Source organism: Ovis canadensis, chromosome 4, assembly GCF_042477335.2.
Source record: "Ovis canadensis isolate MfBH-ARS-UI-01 breed Bighorn chromosome 4, ARS-UI_OviCan_v2, whole genome shotgun sequence".
In the NCBI taxonomy this organism is placed as follows: domain Eukaryota; kingdom Metazoa; phylum Chordata; class Mammalia; order Artiodactyla; family Bovidae; genus Ovis; species Ovis canadensis.
In genome coordinates, this window is record NC_091248.1 from 65,857,717 (window position 1) to 65,880,478 (window position 22,762).

General features: G+C 36.5%; 1 protein-coding gene across 1 annotated transcript in view; it reads left to right on the forward strand.

The window, feature by feature from the left end:
* ASZ1 (ankyrin repeat, SAM and basic leucine zipper domain containing 1) overlaps positions 1-2,904 on the forward strand; it is a 68,378-nt gene extending 65,474 nt beyond the window's left edge. The window contains exon 13 of the mRNA XM_069587946.1: positions 2,508-2,904. Coding sequence (XP_069444047.1) covers positions 2,508-2,660 — 153 coding nt within the window. The 3' untranslated portion in view covers positions 2,661-2,904. The remainder of the gene's footprint in view (positions 1-2,507) is intronic.
* Positions 2,905-22,762: the final 19,858 nt, after the last annotated feature.

A 22,762-nucleotide genomic window follows, 5' to 3' on the forward strand; every position in this document is an offset into this window, starting at 1 on the left:
AGGTAGGTAATAAAGGAAAACTTTCACTCTACTAAAGAACTCACTTTGAGTTCTCCAAGTCTAATAAATATATTTGGTATCTAAAAAGTTTTTGTGAAATATCTGATGTGAACATCAGATTATGCATTAAATTTTCATAGTTTCATACCATAATCATTTAATATTTTCATTAATATTTTATCAAAGTTATTTTCCTCAAAATAACTGTATACATATTCCAGGTAATTTGTCATTCTAGCTATTAACATATGTTCAGTCAAAAGGAGTCTTGTTAAAAACTGAGCAGAAAATTGAAGCAAATTCTGCAAAATTATAGGAGAATAAAAACATGTAAAATAGGGCAAATGAACAATATAGTTCAAAGTTTTTGTAGACAATAACTCCTTCCCAGAAAAAGTTATCTTAGAAGTTGTATTATCTCTGACATTTATTCATTCAACAAACTTGAGTGCCTGTTGTATGTCAGGCAACTGTGCTACACAGTACTTTTCTAATTATGCTCTCTCCTTCTACTTTTGTGTTTCTTTAATCCACTCCACTCCCCAAATAAACCTTCTCCTGCAAAAATATGATTTTATACTTTCTGAACTTGATTACAACATGAAAATTATAGCACCATTCATGTTTACTATATCCATCATCCAGAAAAATTGAAGGGAAATGGTATTGATTTTACTTATTAATGTGATGTTTTTCACGGGGTCCAAGGGAAGTTTGGAAGGATTTATGTAAAACTTTCTGCAAAGCATCAACTTTTCATGTTTAGTGTAAGATAGTCCCTAAGACATCTTTGTCTCAGGATTGGTAATGATTTGATTTCTCCAAGATGAACTGAAAACATTTGGAGGGAGAGTAGATAAGAGGAGTAAGATGAAATTAGAGAGATCAGATTTTTCCTGAAGGGATGAAAAAGTTACTGCTTTCAAGTGTAACTCTGATTCTAAAACACAAACAATTGAGTCAGGTACAGTAATATTTATTTTAATAGTGTATACCTAAAGAGAAATTTTTCAACTTTCTTTAGCTAAATGGAAGGTCTTTTTTCTTTGGTCTTTTCTACCTTGAATCTGTACATTTCTATATAAGGACTAGCCTTGAAAACATATTTATTGGTTCATGATAACAATAGATATAATTCTTTGGGCAGGAAAGTCTTAATTCTGCAGCAAGCTAGTGCATTGGTTTTTTTTGAATTAGTCTTAAACAAGCAATAATCATCAAAATAAGATTTTATTTAAAAAACTGTGAGGACTTCCAGGTTTGGGAGTATGCAGTCATGCCTGTTAAACTTACAATATTTTAACAGTTTACCAATAATAACAAAGGATTTTTTTTAAAAAAAGAAACATATGAGCTATCATAGATAAGTATATGGAGGTAACAGAGAGAGGGTGGGAGAGGTCAAGGCCAGACTCTAACACCACATCATTCTCTTTCAAACCAACACACAGACAGGCTCTTGTCAGAAAGGGTCATTCTAAGTAATTGGTTAATAAAAGGAATGACTGTCTCAGGATTCAGTAAATGGAGCATCAGTGTCAAAAAGGAATCTGTTGCTGAATGAAGCCATTTGGAAGCTAGACCAAGAATACAGTATTAATGAAATTGGCATTGAAGTCCATCTTCTACTATAAATTTAAAATTAATTTTGCAGGGTTCTTTAATTAAATATTTACAGTGTAGATTTGAGAAGTAGTTATTTTTTCTAAGGTTCAAAGTATTTATGTCACCACTCCAGCACAGGATGTTTCCAGTAAATATCACTCTATAAATGTGCCTGATGCTTTTTATCTTTCAAGGATCTTCTGGTTTCTGCTTGTTCTCCCTCTTTTGCCTCTCCCCCAACAACTAAACTATCTTCTCCGCACCCCCCCCCCCACACACACACACACACACACACAGAGTTGCAGAGTTGAGGGGACTTCTTTAGCAAGAAGTTCCAATATGGAGATTTAGAAACTGACTGAGTCATGTAATTTCATTGCTGGAAAGTGCTAAAAAAAACCACTAAAATTTTTGTTAACATTTGTTCCTGCAACTATATTTAAATAAAGGGTTATACTTCTAGCATTAGCATCGAATCTTCTAGTTTTTGTTGAATTTTATGTATTGTAGGTATTCTATAAGAATGGTTTGCTTTTTTGGGTAAGAAATCAGTTGATATTTAATACAGGAGGAAAAAAAAAATGATTGTCATTCCTTAAAGGTAGAAACAGAAACTTTGACATTAAAGGAACTTTATCTCTTGACATAAAAACGTGATTTTAAAATGTATTCATGTGTAGAAGCATTTATTTTTAATATAAAACTAATAGTCTACTATAATCGGATCCTGGTTGAAGGAAAAACTATTTTTTAAGACTTTAAATCTTCCATGGGAATCTTGCATTTAGGTTACATCTAAATCAAGTGAATTAACATGGATATTTTGATACTTTTAAATCAAAGATATTTTTATTTTCAGTGTACTGTACATTAACTCTTCTTTTTTCCATACTAAACATTAGTTACAAAATGAACGAGAAAATGATCCAACTCATATACCGTTAATGGAAGAAGTATCTACATGGAATACTAGGATTTTGAAGAGGACGGCTATTACAGTATGCGGATTTGGGGTTCTTCTTTTCATCTGCAAGCTAACTTTTCAGAAAAAATAACCCTAATATTTGTTTTGAATAACGTATGTGTTCCTTATTCAAATTACCTAAAAATGTTGCTTTTAACTATTTGTGACACACTGTAACTACCTTCTTTGCCAGTACTCTGTAGGAAGAATTATGATAGTATAGGGCAGAATGTTTTTCTTTAAAAAGTGGTTTGTCAGTTTGAATTGAAAATATAATTTGTTATATTTTTATGTTAATTTTGATCAAGCAGTAAATTATAAGTGATTTTTAAGTTTGATCCTATCCTATGACTGTAAATCACATTCAAAATAAAAGTTTTATCTAATATTCTTTGACATTTAAAAAAGTATGTTCATTTGTCACAGTGAACCTACAGAATTTGTAAAGTGTTCATAAACAGTAGCTTTCTTTTAGTCCGTGTCTTCCCTTTCCATTATTATGTAGTAAGGACTTTCTTAGTTTTTTTAGTTATATATCATTATGTAGAAATTATTAATTTGAGAATATTTTAGAGAATGCAGAGTATAGATAAAATGTGAAAATTTTTAATCATTTATTAAAAACAGGAAAAATATTTTAAATGTAAATTTTAAAAAGCAGAAAATTTAGAGTAGTGTGGAAAGCCCAAAGCACATTAGAATTTTTTATGTAGTATACTTTTGGGAACTTAGTGTGTGTAACATTCTTGAGGATGGTATGAAAGTGACTGGCATTTGGCATATAATTTCTCATACCAAGCTAAAGAAGTAATGCATGATTTCTTTATGAGTTTTTTTTTCCAAAATCAAAATAATGATATTCAGATTATAAAAGTGAAGAAAAGGCAGGCCTAATTTAGCAGGCAATATAGTAGACTTCGGAGAAGGCAATGGCACCCCACTCCAGTACTCTTGCCCGGAAACTCCCACGGACGGAGGAGCCTGGTGGGCTGCAGTCCATGGGGCCACTGAGAGTTGGACACGACTCAGTGACTTCACTTTGACTTTTCACTTTCACGCATTGGAGAAGGAAATGGCAACCCACTCCAGTGTTCTTGCCTGGAGAATTCCAGGGACAGCGGAGCCTGGTGGGCTGCCGTCTATGGGGTCACACAGAGTTGGACACGACTGAAGTGACTTAGCAACAGCAGCAGCATAGTAGACTCATCAGCAGTTAAATCTTAAATAGTAGTTAAATCTTGCTTTATTTAGTACCATACTTAGATGCAGTTGATACACAGTTGTTAAAAGGTAAAACATCAAACAAAGAAGAAAATTGTGGAAAAGAAGAACAGCATGAGGAATATTATTAGTAGCACTAGTAGCTCTTGGTTATAACAAAGCAGCAAGGTTTGAGTCATTCTTTTTTTCTGAGAATTACCCAACCATACATTTTTGGAAGGAATTGGTGTCTGACATTTTAACCTAAGTGCCACAGTAAGACATTTTTTTTCTAATATCCCTCTTTTAAATTTAAGGCTTCAAGTCTTAGAACTAAAGTAGAGAATGGATAGGATAATAGGTACTTCTTTTAACATAGATCATGTTTCACTACTAGCCCAGTGCTCAGGCAGGCAGAGGTGTTTAATAAATGTTAGTTTTAGTTTCCTTTAAAAAAAAAAACTCTAGGAAAGTGACAGACATACTACCTGATTGTTTATTTACAGTAGTCTTTCATATCAGTTCATCTTTAAAGACCATCAGCTGGCTCAATGGATTGCTAATTTTTTTTGCTAACCAAACCAAACTATGCATCTCTTAAATAGTAAGACAAACTATGAAAATGCAAATTGATAAAATATTTGCTTTCAAAAAGGATATATTGTACAATTCCTTAAAATATTGATGCTTTAGTAGTAGCGGTGGTAATAATCTGTCCCAGTATATGTCAAATATAATTAGCTATTCAAGGAAAAGAAGTACTATAAAGTCCATTGTATCTGCATTATCTGAGTATTTTCATTCCCTTGACAATTACAGTATAATTTTCAGATTACAGACTAAGTAGGGCAGCATTTGTTGTGATTAAATTGTTTCTTCCTGGGTAAAATAAACTTTTTCTCCTGGTTTAAAATTAGTTATTTTATCTAGCGTGTTAAGTCCCTTCTTACTCTGATTATTTGACTTAATTACAGTGCTTTACTATGAGGGAGGCAGGGTATAACTACTGGAATATTCATTATTTTATAAGATAGCTCATTAAAAATCATGTCTTTCTTTTATAGAACAGACTCAGTGGAGAACCTCCCTAAAACCACAGACAGAAGTGGTGTAAACCTAATTTTAATTTTATGTACTTGAAAGTAGTAAAACTTTATTAATTGGTAATTAGCTGGGATCAGAAAATGTTCCTGTACCTTTGGAATCCACTTTGAAGCTCAGATAATTCATTATAAGCACTGGTTGGAATGCTGGTATCTTTCACACAAAAAAAAGTCTGGTTCCTTGCCACTCTCCTCCAGTGCCACGCCTAGCACCCTCCACCAGTTCTATTCCACATCCCTGGGGTATTCACTAACCTTTTTACTTTTCTCAGTCAAACTTCTAAGACCTCTTTCTCTTGATCTCATTCTTAAATAATGGCCTTGCCTCTTAATGTCCTAGGAAACAGAATCAGTTAAAGAAGAACTTCCACACTGGGTTTCCTTTAGTTATGTCCGCAAACTCTTTTTGTAAAAGACCAGATATGAAATATTTTAGCTTTTGCAGGCCATATGTCACAACTTTTTAACATCGCCACTGTAGCAGATTGTAGACAATACATAAATTATTGATGTGGCTGTGCTACAATAAAACTTTACAAATACAGGTGATTTCCTGGAGTTAGCCTACCAAGCTATCGATTGCCAGCTTCAGTCTAATGTCACACAGGTACAAATACGAATTAAAAATAATAATAATATCCAGTCTAACAATCTGTCTTTTGATTGAATTATTTAATCTACTCACATTCAGTGTTACTGGTTTATTATTAGAATATTAGAAATATCTGTCATTTTAATTTTTTATATGTCTCATATTTAAAAATCTAATGACTTTTCACATTTTTGAGTTATTTTTTCAGTTTTTCTAGGGCTTACCATGTATATTTTAACCTACAGGAGTCTGCTTCTGATTTACACTAACTTAATTTCAGTGAGATACGGAAACATTCCTGTAGAGCTCTATTTCATTGTCTTCCATTTTTATACTGTTATTGTTGTGCATATTACATCTATAGATATTATAAACCTAACAACACAGTGTTTAATTATTGTTTTCTGTAATTCCGTGTCTACTAAAAGAAAGAAAAGATGACCATCAAGTTTATATTTATAAAATGAGTCACTGACTTTCTTATTTCTGGTTCTCTTCATTTGTTCCTATGGGTTCAGGTTACCATCTGGTGTTACTTCCTTACTCCAGTACAACTCTTCACACCTACCTCCTTTGTGCTATTATTTGCAAATATAATACATTTCTACAAGTTACAAACCCAATGGTACAGTTATGTATATATTTCTTCAAATAACTGCTTTTTAAAAAGAAAGGAGAAGAAGGATACTGTCTTTTATAATTATATAATTACCTTTACTACTGCTTTTTCTTTTTTCTTAAAGACTTAGATTCCCATTTGGGTTTACTTGTTTCCACTCTGAAGAACTTTTTTTAGTATTTCTTATAAGGTGGATTGCTAGCAGTTCTCTTTTAAGTTTTGTCTACCTGGTAGTCTTTGTTTTGCCTTTTTTTTTTTTGCGAAAATGCCAGCAGCTTTTTTTTTTAATTTTTTAATTTTTTTAATTTTAAAATCTTTAAAAGAATAAGTTTTTCTAGGTATAAGATTCTACGCTGACAGGGATTTTTTTTTCTTTAAGAACTTTGAATATCCTGTCTCACTGCTTTCTAGTTTTCACGGTTTTTTAAAATGATAAGTCAGCTTTTGAACTTCGGGGGCTGATTTCCTTTTTGTCTTTTAGCATTCTTACTATGATATGTATGTGTTTGAGCTTCTGTATTTATACTACTTGGGGTGAGTTCATTGGGCGTCTTTGATGTGTAATGTTTTCCACCAAATTTGGGAAATTTCCAGCCATGATTTCTTTGAGTGTTTTTTCTATTTCTTTTTCTTCTCCGTTTCTGGTATTCCCATTACACCTGTATGGATCCAAAAGTATCCAACATTTTTTTCTGTTTTTCTTTATTCTTTTTTCTGTCTCTTCTTCAGGTTGCATAATGTTCATCCGTTTATCTTTACTGATTCTTTTTTCTAGTTCAAGTCGACTGTTTAGTTACTATAATTTTTTACTGCAATTATTGTGCTTTTTAATTTCATGATTTCCATTTGGTTCTTTTTTTATGATTTCTGCCTCTTCACTGACATTCTCTATGATGAAACATTTTCTTCATACCTTCCTTTAGTTCTTTAATCATATTTATAGTGGCATCTTTGAAAGTATTTATTAAAAATAACATCTGGTCCCTCTCACAGTTTCTGTTGCCTACCCTTTTTCCCTATGTATGGGTCACACTTGCCCATTTCTTTGCAAATGTCATAATTTTTTGTTAAAAACTGGCTATTCTGGAAAGAGATTCCTCTCCCCCTCCCCACAAACAACTGCTGCTGTTGCTCTTCGCTTTTTTATTTGTTTAGTGACTTGGCTGGTCTATTTTACTGAAACCTGCTTCCCCCAAATTGTGGAGCCCCTGATGTCACTTTTCAGAGAGTGCAGTCTTAGGCATGTACACACTCACCCTGGGATGGCAGTGGTTTTAGCAGGGCTCTTTCTGACTGTCTCTTTTTTCTAATATCTCTAGTAGGCTGGCTGCCTCATTTGGTATTACACCCAGCCCATGCTTTGCTGTGCTGTGCCGAATCACTCAGTCGTGTTCCACTCTGCAACCCCATGGACTGTAACCGATTCAGGCTCCTCTGTCCATGATGATTCTCCAGGCAAGAATACGGGAGTGGGTTGTCATGCTCTCTACCAGGACACCCAGCCCTTAGGTTCCACCAGTTACTGGTTGATTGCTTGATCGTTTTTGACATGCCCTGGAGCATGCCTTGCTCAGCAGTCTGATAGAATTAAATTTGGATGGGATAGTTTTTGAAGCCATCTTTTGAGGCATATTCTGACCAGGGGACAGTCCTTCTCAGCTGTCTCTCTCTGCTTCTCTGGTGAACTAGTTGGCCTACAATTTAGCTTGTTGCTCCTAATTAAGAGGAAAATGTTTTCTTCAAGAGTGCCATTGGGCTTGATTTTCTCCACATTCTCTTTCAAATGAAGTCAGTTCCTTTGGGGAGGAGAATGAAACTCTCCTTTCTTATGGACTGCTTCTTTCCCTGGACAAAATCTCTGAGCCACTCCTCTGAGTGCTGGGTGGGGCAGTAGCCTCTGGTCTTTTGGGTTTGTTTCTTACAGTTCTGTTCTTCCAGTCCTGTGAGTGAGCTGGCATAAGGAAGATGGGGCCTTAGTGTCTGGCCTTGCCATTCCTGGGGTAAAGCCCTCATCCCATGAGCTCAATGAAAGGAGAGAGCCCTCTACCTTTCAGCCACACTCATCAGAATTTAGCCGCTTAAGCTTAGAGTCAGAAGGCCTTAGAAAAGCTGGAGGATTGCCCTTTGGATAAGATGAGATATGGGAGCCCTTATTTGGGAGCTGAGGGGAGAGGGAGCCCCATCTTGTTGACCACATCCACTTAGGGTCATACTGAGTTGTAGTAGGTTTCTTTGAATCAGTATTTTTTCCTTTGTTCTGAGCCCGTAGGACTCTGCAAGGATTCTTAGTAAAGTTGTGTGTTGATAGCTTTCTCTAGCTTTGCTTCTCTGGAGAGTCTGTCCACGCTGCTTTTTACACTTCTATCCTGGCAGTGAAACTCCCACACCGGTATTTCTAGGGTATCTGCTACAGCCTTTAACATAGTGCTTGGCCCAGAATAGTATGAAAGAATTTTTTTAAGCCAGAAACATTAGCTAAATTCTTTCATGTAAGCTTTACCTTCCTCCAGGTTAGTATCACAGGATGCTTAAAATTCTAAGAGCACCTAAGAAGAAGCAAAAGAGAGAGACCACCTTGGTTTGACCAGGAAACATTATGAGTAGGTAAATGATGGGTAAAGCAAGGCTACACTCTAAATTTTGAAAACTTTACTGTAGAAGGTATTTAATACATAAATTAATTATATGCATTAAATATAGGAAACTGGATATATAAAAGTCTAATGAAACCAGCTACAATTTCAAGCACCAGAATTGAAACTGAGTTTGTTTTTTAATGTGACTTTTTACATTGACAACCTTTTTTATTTATCCTAACATTATCCAAAAGTTAATCTTTAAGAACACAGATAACCATGATGACTTCTGATTTGCACTCCAAGACACTCTGTCACTGCTTAATAAATAATCATTTGTAGCTCTGTGGGGGTGGAAATAGGGTGGGGATTTTCTTTTTGGCACATCCACTAGTGAGTAATACATTTATTTCAAGTGCCAATAAAAATGTTATACTGGACTTATGTGACACATTTGTTAGTTATTAAAGAAAGTAATTCTAAACTATTTGAGCAATGCTCTATTATTATATTTCTCTACCTATAAATTCAGATTATCCTATCAATAGTCTAAACAAAGTGAACAAATTTTTAATACTGCATAACAGTTTTGGGGAGAGAGTAAATAAAATGCCATTTTTGGAAGTGTCACCATCTCTGGACTTATCTCTAGAAGGCAGTATTATTCACCTTTCTCTTCGCAACTAATCTTGTCATAATTGTTTCCATGAATTTTCTTCCTTCCTGGAATCTTTCTAACACTTTATCCATCTTTCTTTTCTTTCCTTTTGAAGTCTGCCTACTGTTACATGCTGTCTCTTTCCTCTCAAGCCTTCACTTTCCTGTTGACAATGAGGTAAAGCAGAAGGCAGCCTAGGTTCCTAGCCCTGTTGCATTACGTTGTACATTCTCAGTCTTGGTTTCCTCATCTGTAAAATAGGTTCTAAAGACTAAATGAATCAGAACAATGCCTCCTTGTTAATAGGGCCAGTTTGGAGTTCTGAAATTAGAATAAAATGATAGGGGCTTTATGTAAGAGAATCAGTGCTTCCTAGACACATTGAACCCCTCAGAAGTGGTTTTGCTTTTGATTTCACATCCAGAGATCTGATAAGAGAATTGATCTTAACATTTGGTTATTGCTAATATTTTATAATAAATTTTGGGGAAATTACTAGTAATTACATTTCAATTCATTAAACAATTACTGAGTGCTTAGTATGTATAAGACAGTAATATACCCACATATTACATGTTTTATATGAGATCAGAAAACTCAAATACTTTGCTATTAAGAGAGACAATGAGGTTACTGTCTTAAAGACATAAGCTTAAAAAAAAAAAGGCCACTCTGTAAAACTGTTTCATGGAAAGGGTGTGGTTGAGCATTTTGTTTTTAATTTCCACAGTTGCGAATGTCGTGATAGATTCACTTATCTTATGGGAGAAGGGCTCACTCAACCTCAATCAGTGCCTTCCTACAAAAAAAAAAAAAGCAACAAAGGGAAAACTGGCTAAGTGTCAGTGTGTGAAATCTTTTAGAAGAGATTTAGACTATATTTAAAGCAAGCGGGACTTCCCTAGCGTTAAGTGGCTAAACTCCATGCTCCCAATGCAAGGGGCCCGGGTTCAGTCCCTGGTCAGGAACTAGATCCCACATGCCACAATTCAGGAGTTCATATGCCACAGCTAAAGATCCCATGTGCCTCAGCCGAGACCCAGCACAGCCAAATAAATAAGCAAATATTAAAATAACAGTATTAACAGAGTAAGCTTCTACTTATCATCGATTTAAGATTCATTATACTAAACCAATTTTTTTATGGCACCAATGTAATTTCCTGTGCCATCAATGTAAAGTATTAAAATCAGACACCTAGAATATTTGGTAGTAGTACTATTAACCATCCAGTTACTGGTAATATAACAATTAACTATAGTTAGTCGTAGAGCTACAATTGTCGTGTTAGTGGCAATATTACATTAACACTGGGGTTAGCTGTGGTAAATGAAAATTGGACTTAAAATGTAGAAATGAAAGATTACAGAGTTAGTGTGAAAGTTCAGTCAGTTTCTAGATAAAATAGGAATAGCATCATAGAATGAAAGAAAAATTATGTATTTTGTTGTTAATAAGGTTTAGTTTCCTGAAGTATATGCCATGATGTAACTCCCAGATTGCTCTTTAGGAATAAAGAACTTATTCCCACAGCTGCTGGGAATGCAGCTAGCAGAAAGCCCTCTTTAGAGGTTTTCTCTGCTAATGAAAGATGCCTTCCCAAAAGCATGTCCTACTCCCAGCAATGACTAGTCAACATAGGGCTTTAAAAGCCCCAATTTCAAGGACCCTCATCCCAAATCAAGATTAACTCCAAAGGACCATCCCACTTTCAGAGCTCCTGGTGGGGTTGGCTGAGGCCTTCATCAACACTACATCACAGGGACTTGCCTGGTGGTCCAGTGGCTAAGACTCTGTGCTCCTATCACAGGGGGCCTGGGTTCAGTTCCTGGTCAGAGAACTAGATCCCACATGCAACAACCAAGACACAGCAAAGCTAAATAATTTTTTTAAAACCTATATTTTAATAGACCTATTTAACTAAACCTGTAAGGTTGTTATAAGGACTAATGAAATAAGGCAATATAAAGAGTTTTCTACAATGCATGATATATAGCATACATCAAATAAATGGTAGCCAGTATAATTTCTGACCAAAAATCAGATCTTTATAATTTCCAGGACCAGATTTTTGTGGCATATAACTTAAAATAGTGATATATAATTAAAAATACTTAAATTGTCTAAGCTATTCACAATCCATAAGACGACATTTAATAAACCAAGCTGATAAATTATTTAAGATTCCATTTCCCCTCTTCCCTTTTAACAGGTGGTTACTGTGCTCAAAAGCAGAAACCATTTGTCTATAAAACCCTCTTGTGATGATGGTGAGAGCTAGAGTTTGCATTCTTGTCATCCATAGATGATAACTAAGGAGATATGTAATTCAGTCCTGGTCAGACTGTCAGCTTGATAATGACACCCTAATACACGTTCACCTCAAGCCACAAAGAGGACCTCTTCTCCCAGAAATGGTTTACAGATCATGAGAGCCACCAGTTTATCCACCTGAGAGGGACACATTTTTTTAGCTATTTATTAACTTGATTTTTAAGTATTTACCTACTTTATGTCTACTTGAAAATGAATACTAAAGACATGGTAAAATCTGGGCCAACTGAATTGATAAACATTGTGAAATGATTTCATTTTAAGCACAGATACGAGGCTGTTCCCAAATACCTGAAAGCCATAGATGGAGCCCCACACTAAGAACAGTGCAAGAACCCTCCTAGTATAGATCCTGGAGCAGCTGCACCAGCTCTGAATTGTTGACCTCTACATTATGAGAAAAATTAACCCATCTTTGGGGGTTTTTTTATTAATGGTGTCAAAGGCATCCCAACTGATACAGGGTTATACCTATGGTACCTCATTCTCCAATTTGCTTTTTCCATAAACACTGTTTTCAGATACATCCATGTTAAAAAGTGAAGATGTAATGAATTCCTTTTATCTGCTCTATAATATTCCATACTTTACCTGTTTGTTCCCCCACTGATAAAATTTTGAGTTATTTTGGACTTACTTTTCTCAGCAGCATCATATTATATATACTTGTACATGTGTCCTTGTGTAAATGACAAAGTTTCTTTAACTACATTTAACAATGGAATAACTAGTTATCGGGGAAAAAAATCTTCAATTTCTGTTTCATTAACTCTTGATGTTGCCGGGTATTTCTGTTTGCCCCCTTGAGATCCTCTCTCCACCCCCACTCCACCCTGGGAAGCTCAATCTATGAAATACATTAAAGGACCCTTCAACTCCTGATGGAATTTATCCAGTGGCAGAATATCTGAAGGAGAGTAAGGTGTAGATATTTATTCACCTGGCAGTGATTTCTGTGAGATTACTACCTGTGCCCCTCAACTGAAGGCTTTGTCTCAAGATAATCTCAAGATTCATTCCTGAGTTCCTGGAAACTTTACTTCCTTCCACATCCATTCTGGTCTGGGGGTGGTAACAGCTTCTCTGCCCACACTTTCAAAAATAGTCTCTTTGCAAATCAAATCTCCTTGAGTTATCATGCCATCTGTTTCCAGGTGAGAGCCTGACTGCATCACTGCTGTTCTGCACTCTTCAAGGAATCTATATTAATTTACAGGCCTACCAGCCACGCATGAGAGTGTTCTTTACCACACAGCCATACCAATGCTTAAAATTAATGTCCTTAAGTTTTCTCCTACCTGATGGATTCAATAAAATTGATTGTTTTTTATTTTGTGCTCTGATTACTGGTGTAACTGAGCATTTCTTAGATTTATAGGCCATTTTCTCCCTATAAATTGTTTTCTACTATCATTTGCTTATCTTTCTACTGAACTGTTTCTTACTGGCTTTTACTCCTTTAAATATTTGAAATATCAGTCATTTATCTGTAACATTTACTAGATTTCTATCTACTGCTTATCTTTTGTTTGTAATGTTCTTTGTTGCCCAAACATTTAAAAAATCTTACCTATATTTTTTGTGCTTTAAAGTTTTAATTTTTATGTTTTGGGCCTTAACAGAGCTGAAAATTATTTTTGTGCACAGTGTGAAATAGAAATCCAGTAACATTTCTTTCCTTATAGTGAGCCAGTTTTCACATCGCCATTTTAAAATAATCTTTTCCTCCTTGATTTGAAATCGTACTTATTTCTATGCCTAATTTCTAATGACTTATGGATCTGAGTTTTATGTTTTATTCCATGCATCAGTTTGCTGCCAATATCACACTGTTTTAAGTACCAAGACTTTATAATATGTCTTAATATCTAGTAGCACAACAGTAATTTACTACTCCATTTGAATTTGTTTACTGCTGGCTGAGAAATATAGTTACTTCTGTGCTTGATCTTAAATACAAATCAAGATTCTGAACTGTCTTATTCATCTTAGTAATTTTGTCCACCGATTGCTTCAGGTTTTCCATACATAGATTTGCAAATAATGAAATTTTGACCTCTTTCTATTTCTTATACTTATGTATTTACCTTAGAACGTTTTAGAACCTTAGTCCCAGGGTTAATAATAGCAGTCAAAATGGATGTTCTTGTTAATTTGGCGACTATTTCTAATACTTCCTAGTATTTCTTCCCTGTGTTTATGCCCTTGCAGTGGGACAGCATGTGGAGTCTCTTTCCTAACCCTCAGTATCCACATTGGCCATTTGATTTTTTTTGGCCAATGGGACATTAGCAAAAAGGATGGAAACAAAGGCTTCAGGGTTTGCTTTAGGTGTGCCTTAGGCTTTCCACTCTTGTTGCTTTTCTGATCCTCCATCACATCAACAAGTTCAGGATAGCTTAATATAAAGAAATAACCATGGCCCCATTATCCTTCACTCTAGCAAACTCACTGACATGAGAGTGAGGCCATCAAACGCTTGGCCCCATTTGAGCTCAGGAGAAAAAGTGGCCAGCCCAAACCTGTTTACATTTCTGCTTCACAAAATAGCTAACACATGGCTATTATTTTAAGCATCAAAATTTTGGTTTTAAATTACGTGTTACATGGCAAAAAAAAAAAATGATACAGTCAGTTAATGACAGCAGTGGGTTAAATATCTCTCACTAAGATTCTAAATTTAACCTAGTATTTCTGCTCATCTTTGCTATGAAGATTTGAGACTATAATGTTAGGTGAATTAAACTTAAAATTATTGTTGTCTTACAACAATAAGGTGGATTTTATCTTTTATCATTATATGATCTAACTTTTTTTATCCCTAACTAATGTTTCTACCTTAATATCTATTTTTTTTCTGATACTAGTAAAGGTATACTTTTAAAGAAACTATTATTTTCCTGATATGTCCTTTACTATTCTTATACTTCCATTTTTTCCTGTGTCCTAAAAGGAAATAAATTTGTCAATCCTGTCCTTAAAAAGAAATAGAAAGTTTAGTTAATTTACATTTCTTGTGATTATTGGTGTATTTATATTTATTTCCACCATCCCTTTGGCTCTTATTAAGCTTTTCTCCCTTCCTTCTTCTCACTGATTTATGAAGTTGGTGTTTTTTGTTGTTGTTGTTGTTGTTTGTTGTTTGTTTATTTTGGCTGTACTGCAGGGCTTGTGGGATCGTAGTTCCCTGACCAGGGATTGAACTCGAGCCCTTGGCAGTGAAAGCACAGAATCCTAACCACTGGACTACCAGGGAATTCCCTATGGAGTTTTTTAAGTCCTCCTCTTTTTTCAACCATATTGTAAATTACATATTCTTTTTAGTGATTATCCTTAAATTTTTAACGTAACAACAGATGGAAAGTCTAAGGAGAACCAGCAACTCTGCCTTCCTTTTAAAATTATAACCCAGAAAACTTTAACTCTGATCATTCTCCTTTTGTTTTACTTGCTCTTGTTCTTATATTTGTTAGATATTTGAATATGTTCTTTGTGAAATGACTATCCAAGGTTTTTGCCCATTTATAATTGGATTGTCTACTTTTTTCTTTTTAACTGACAGGAATTCTTACAATATTCAAGAGAAAAGTCCTTTATATATGTATTGCAAATATCTTCTCTTCTCTTAGTCTGAGGTTTGCTTTTCAAACTTTCTTAATGGTGTATTTTGATGAACAAAAGTTCTTAATTAAGTTCAACACGTTCCTCTTTTCCCTCACACTGCTTTTAATGTTCTGTTTAAGAAATATCTGCTCATGCAAAGGTCTTTAAGGTGTTGTCCTGTGTTTTATTCTTGAAGCTTGATTGTGTTTAGTTGTTTAGTTTTCATATCAAGATTTATGATCAATGTCATAAACATGATCCATGTTAAAAAATACTTATTTTTGGTATTATGGGAGGTAGGGTTAAAGATTAATTTTGCTCATTCAGCTATCCATTTGCTCTAGTGCCAAATTTTGAAAGAAGCTTTCTTTCCCCATTAAATTGCTTTGCATTTTTCTGAAAAACAAGTTGACTCTGTATGTAGGGCCCCATTTAGGGACTCTGTTATTTTAAATTTGTTTCTGCTTGACTATTCTTGCAATTATCACTTGACCCTAATTATTATAGTTTTTATTAAGTAAGTTTGAGAGCCCACAGCCCAACTTGGTTCTTTTTCAACATTATTAGACTGTTCTAAGCTTGTTGCATTTTCATATACATTTTAGAATCACTACCTGAAGAGACTTATCTGTACTACAACTAATTTAGATAACAAGGCCCTAGACTTCAAACCAATACTATATTTCAATACGACAAGAGTGGGAGAGAGTGAAGGTTTTATGCATGCAAAATAATGTGAACTGCTTCTGCCAGAGAGAAGAGTGGGGAAGGTTGTATTTTTCAGAGACAGCTACAGCAGTATCTCCTGTGTTACATGTTCTTCTGCTTTACCTTACTACACTCAAGAGGGGCCCTCGAAACATCTAGCTTTGAAAGCCAACAGGCTTGCATCCCGGAGATCTACAAGACTATAATGAATGGAGAGACAGTTCTTAACAGGTTCACACAGACTCACTGGCTGCTTCTCAGAGCATAGAGCAGAGGCAGTAGCCTGAAACACCCATTCCTTCACGAAAAGAGGCTTATTTGCTTATTTTAAAACCTTCAGCCTGAGGGACAGGCTTCTTATTCATCCAGTGAGGGGAACATAAAGGAAAAAAAAGAATGAAAGAGAGTGGAGACAGCTTAAAGGACTTGCGGGACAACATCAAGAGGACCAATGTTCACATTATAGGAAACTGAGAAGGAGAAATGAGAGAGAAAGGGACAGAATTGTTTTTGTTTGTTTTTTGTTTGTTTGTTTTTTTGATGAAATATTTACTGAAAATTTGCCTAACCTGGGGAAGGAAACAGACATCAAGATCAAGGAAGCCTAAGAATGTTTGAAATAAAAGGAATCTAAAAAGACTCACATCAAGACACATTATAACTAAACTGTCAAAAGTTAAAAGATAAGGAGAGATTCTTAAAAGCAGCAAAAGAGAGACACTGCCAAGACAACAGAATAGAAAGACCCTGAGGCTCACCTCCTTTCGTGGGCACACCAAAATTACAAGTATTTACGTAACTACTATCAGTGAAAAAGACCAGAATGTCCAGAAAAGATCTTACGCAACTAAAGAGAAAAAGAAGGCACTGCAAAGAAATGGGTAGGAGTCTCAGAACCACAGTGTAGTTAAGACCAATGCTTCCAGGTGGGTGACGCACTACCCAGAGCATCATACAGTTGCATTGGTTCTCCCCAGGGAGTGAGGGGACCAGCCCATACTGGGGTCCTCAGATTGGAGAGCCCGTACTGGGAAGACAGCCCCTAGAATGCCTGGCTTTGAAGGTCAGTGGGCCTTACTTCCAGGAGACCCAGGGGGCTGTGGGAAATAGAGACTCTACCTTAAACAGTGCAGACAGTATCTAACATGCTCTGGGACCCAGGGCAGAAGCACTGATTTGAAAGGAGCTTGGTGAAACCTGATGACTGAGTTTTCCAAAGAGGTAGCAGGCGACTGAAGCTCGCCTTGGGGACAGCCAGTGGCAGCAGCCATCCTGGGGGCTCATTCTGCTACCTGGACACTGGTGCTGGCAAGTTTGGAACCCTTCCTCTACCTTACTAACCCTAGGGCCCAGTCCTGCCCCAGATCCCAGCCTGTGGGCGCCAGTGCTAGGGCATCTCAGGCCAAACAACTAACTGGGTGAGGACATAGGCTCATCTGCCAGCAGATAGGCTGCCTGAACACCACCTGAGCTCACGGCCGACCCTGGACACGGCCCTGGCCATCAGCGGCCCAGGACCTGGCCCCACTCACCGGTGCACAGGCATTTAGACCCGAGACCCTAGGGCCCTGCAGCCAGATGGCCAACAGACTCATGAAAAGATGCTTCACATCACTACACCAGGAAAATACAAACCACAGCGAGGCATCCTCTAACACCTGTGAGAAACTATAATCAAAATACAACAAGTAATAAATGTTGGTGAGTATGGGGAGAAAAAGGAGCCCTAGGTCTCTGTTGGTAGAAATGTAAATTGGTACAGCCACTGTGGAAAGGAAGTATGGGTGTTTCTCAAAAAACTGAAAAATAGAACTATTTTTCATATGATTCAGGAATCATATTCCTGAATATGATTCAGGAATTCTAGTCCTGCATATACATCTGAAGAAAACAAAAACACAAATTTGAAAAGATTCATGTAATTCATTCAATTATAAAACATTCAGTGTTCATAGCAGCATTAGTTACAATAGCCAAGATGTGGAAGCAACCTAGCTGTCTACATTTTGAGACATGAAAATGGAAATATATCAAAACTTATGGGACGCAACAAAAGCAGTTCTGAGAGAGAAAATCATGGTGATAAATGACTACATTAAGAAGAAAGATCTCAAATAATATAACTTTATACCTCAAGAAATAGAACAAATTAAACCCAAAGTTAGTAAAAGGAAATAACAAAAATCAAAGTGGAAATAAATGAATTAAAGATTTAAAAGATAATAGAAAAGATCACCAATGCAATGGACATAAACTTGGGCAAACTTTGGGAGATGGTGAGATGCCTGGTGTGCTGCAGTCCATGGGGTCACAAAGAGGTGGACATGACTGAGCGGCTGAACAACAAGAAAAGATCAATGAATCTAAGAAATGGTTTTTTGAAAAGATAAACAAAATTGACAAACCATCAGCTGGACTCACCAAAAATAAAAAAGAATTCAAACAAAATCAGAAATGAAAGAGGAGACAACATAATTTATACCACAGAAATACAAAAAATCATAAAGACTACTATGAAGAATTATACACTAAAATGGGCTTATCCAATGGCTCAGTGGTAAAGAATCCATCTGTAATGCAGGAGCTGCAGGAGACTCAGGTTCGATCCCTGGGTCAGGAGGATCCCCTGGAGAAGGGAATGGCTACCCAATCCAGAATTCTTGTCTGGAGAATCCCCATGAACAGAGGAGCCCAGCAGGCTACCATCCATGGGATCAGAAAGAGTCAGAGATGACTGAAGCAACTTAGCACACATACACCAAAACATTGAACAACTTAGAAGAAATGTATAAATTCCTAGAAGCATACAACATATCAAGGCTAAAACATGAAGAAACAGAAAATTGGAGCAGATCTATTACTAGGAAGGAGATGGAATTAGTAATAAAAAAAATTCCCAACAAACAAAGTCAGGAACAGATGGCTTCACTGGTCAATTCTATGAAACATTTTAAATAGAATTAATAACAATCCCTCTCAAACTTGTCCCAAAACATAGAAGAGAGAACACTTCCAAACTCATAAGGCCAGTATGACTCTGATACCTAATGTCTAAAACTAGACAAGAACATTACAAGAAAAGAAATTATAGTCCAATATTCTTGATAAACACAGAGGCAAAAATCCTCAACAAAATACTAACCAAATTCAACAACACATGATTAACCATATTGTTACCATAAACTTATACCATAATCAAGTAGGATTTATTCCAGGTATGCAGTGATGGTTCAATCAATGCCTACAAACCAATGTGTGATATACCACATTAACAAAAGGAAGGATAAAATCATATGATCATCTCAACAGACACAGGAAAAGCACTTGACAAAATCTGACATCCATCCCTCATAAAAATACTCAACCAAGTGGGTTTAGAAGCAATGTATAATACCTTAACACAAGAAAGGCCATATATTATAAGCCTACAGCAAACACTACTCAATAGCTTTTTTTAAAAAAAGAAACCTTTTCTTCTAAGATCAGGAAAAAAAACAAAGATTCCCACTCTCACCACTTTTATTTAACATTGGAAGTGCCAGCCAGAGTAATAGTCAAGAAAAAAAGAAAAAAATGCCATCCAAATTGAAAAGGAAGATGAAATTTGCATCTATTTGCAGATGACATGATAATATATATTTAAAAAGCTAAAAACTCCACCAAAAGAACTATCATAACTAATAAATGAATCCCATGCACTTGAAGGATATGAAATCAATATACAAAAGTTAGTTGCATTTCTATATACTAATAATGAACTATCAAAAAGGGAAAATAAGAAAACAGTTACATTTTAAATTGCATAAGAGTATAAAATACCTAGGAATAAATTTAACCAAGGAGATGAGATACACATACAATGAAAGTTGTAAGACACTGAAGAATGAATTCAGTTCAGTCGCTCAGTCGTGTCTGACTCTTTGTGACCCCACGAATTGCAGCACACCAGGCCTCCCTGTCCATCACCAACTCCCAGAGTTCACCCAAACTCATGTCCATTGAGTCAGTGATGCCATGCAGCCATCTCATCCTCTGTCGTCCCCTTCTCCTCCTGCCCCCAATCCCTCCCAGCATCAGGGTCTTTTCCAATGAGTCAACTCTTCACATGAGGTGGCCAAAGTATTGGAGTTTCAGCTTTAGCATCAGTCCTTCCAAAGAACACCCAGGGCTGATCTCATTTAGAATGGACTGGTTGGATCTCCTTGCAGTCCAAGGGGCTCTCAAGAGTCTTCTCCAACACCACAGTTCAAAAGCATCAATTCTTCAGCGCTCAGCTTTTTTCACAGTCCAACTTTCACATCCATACATGACCACTGGAAAAACCATAGCCTTGACTAGACAGACCTTTGTTGGCAAAGTAATATCTCTGCTTTTGAATATGCTATCTAGGTTGGTCATAGCTTTCCTTCCAAGGAGTAAACTTCTTTTAATTTCATGGCTGCAATCACCATCTGCAGTGATCTTGGAGCCCAGAAAAATAAAGTCTGACACTGTTTCCACTGTTTCCCCATCTATTTCCCATGAAGTGATGGGACCAGATGCCATGATCTTAGTTTTCTGAATGTTGAGCTTTGACCCAACTTTTTCAGAAGACATAAATAAATAGGCATTATAACAACTGCCCAAAACAGGCTTCCCTGGTGGCTCAGTGGTAAGGAATACACTTGCAGCGCAGGAAACACAGGAGATGTGGGTTCAATCCCTGGGTCAGGAAGATCCTCTGGCGAAGGAAATGGAAACCCACTCCAGTTTTCTTGCCTGAAGAAATTCATGGACAGAGGAGCCTGGAGGGCTACAGTCCATGGAGTCACAAAGAGTCTGATATGGCTGAGCAACTGAACACAACACCACAAACCCAAAGCAATCAATAGATTCAGTGTGATCCCTATCATAATTTCAGTGAAACCACTATCACACAATGTTATTATTTTTGCCTTCAACCATCAAACATTTTAAAGAACTGGAGAGAAGCAGAAGTTTATAATATATATCCACCTATTTACCATTTTTTGCCTTTTTTTTCATACCAGATTTCCTTCTTGGATCATTTTCCTTTTAACTTAAAATTTTCCTTTGGCCATTTATTTTAAAAACAAGTCTGGAGAGAAGGGGGGATATGCCGTGGGTCAGCTCTGCTGGGACTCCTGGTCCAGTCCATCCTCCAACCCAGTTTCCGTCTGAGAGCTGACCACACCTCCTCCTAATCAAGCTTGTGGTGATTTCTCTACTCGGCCATTTCTCCAGCGCAAGATAGCTAGGCCAGCGCCCAGCAGAAGAGATGGACTGGTTTCCTTCTTCTTCTTCTATGAGACTAAACAGGTCGGGATATCAGAACAGTGCTCATTACTGTGAAATCACAAAACAGAAAACAAGTCTTCCCCTTCTCTCCTGTTGACAAAAAAACTGTGTGGGGCTTCCCTAGAGGCTCAGTGGTAAAGAAGCCGCTTGCCAATGCAGGAGACACTGGTCTGATCCCTGGTCCAGAAAGATTCCACATGCCTCGGGGCAACAAAGCCCGGACACCACAGCTACTGAGCCTGTGCTCAGGAGCCGGGGAGCAGCAACAGCGAGCCCACGTGCGCTAGAGCCTACGCTCCACGAGAGAGACCGCGCAGCGAGACGCTCCCACGCAGGACCAGACAGCAGACCCGCTCGCCATGGCTGGAGAAAAGCCCGCCCGGCAGCAAAGACCTAGCGCCACCAAAAACAAATAAACAAAACTGTTTTAAAATGGAAAAATAAATAAATAAATAAAAAATAAAAACAAGTCTGCTGACAATTATTTTTCTGTTTTCCTTCATCTGAGAGTATCATTTTCATTCATGAATGTATTTTCACTGGATATGGAATTCTGGACTGAGCTCTTTTCTCTCAGAGCTTTAAAAAAAACTGTTTCATTCCCTTCTGCTTTCACAATTTTTCATGAGAAATCTACAGTCATTCAAATCATCGTTTTCCTTTGCTCCTCATAAGTAATGTATCACTTGTCTCTATTGTCATACAAGATTTTGTCTTCCTCTTTAGGTTTCGGTAGCTTTTTTTATGTGTCATAGCATGGATTTCTTTGGGTTTGTCCTGTTTGGGGTTTTTGAATCTCAAGGTTTATGCCTTTGACCAAATTTATGAAATTTTTAGCCATTAGTTCTGCAAATATTTTTTGTTGCAATGGACTGTTTCTGTTGTTTCAGAGATTCCTGAAGTTTTGTTCATTTCTTTCACTCTTTTTTTGTCCTTCTGTTAGGACTAGATAATTTCTACTGATATGGCTTCAAGTTCACTCACATTTTTCTGCCATTCCAGTATTGCTACTGCCCTTATTTAGTGAGATATTTCACTATCTCACTGTGTAAGACAGTACATATTTTTTCAATTCTAAAACTTCCATGTGGTTACTTTTTCCATTTTCTCTTTCTTTCCTGATGTTTCCTATTGTCCATTTGTTTCCAAAGTATTCATCTTTACTTCTTGGAGCATTTTCATCATAGCTGCTTCAAATGTCTATGATAACTTCAACATCTGTGTCACCTATGAAACAGTGTCTGTCCATTGTCTTTTCTAGTCAAGTTGGAATGTTACAGGTTCTTTGTATGGCAAGTAATTTTTTGGCATCCTGGACATTTTGAATAGAATGTTGAGACTCTAGGTCTTGTTGAAATCCTATGAAGAATGTTGATATTCCTGTTGTAGCACATAATCAAGCCAGTTGGGTTCAGGCCAAAAATTCTGACCACCTTACCTTTCTGTGGGTTCTTGCTCTGGTATTATTAACATTTCAGTTTTCAAGTTTTGTAATGCTATTT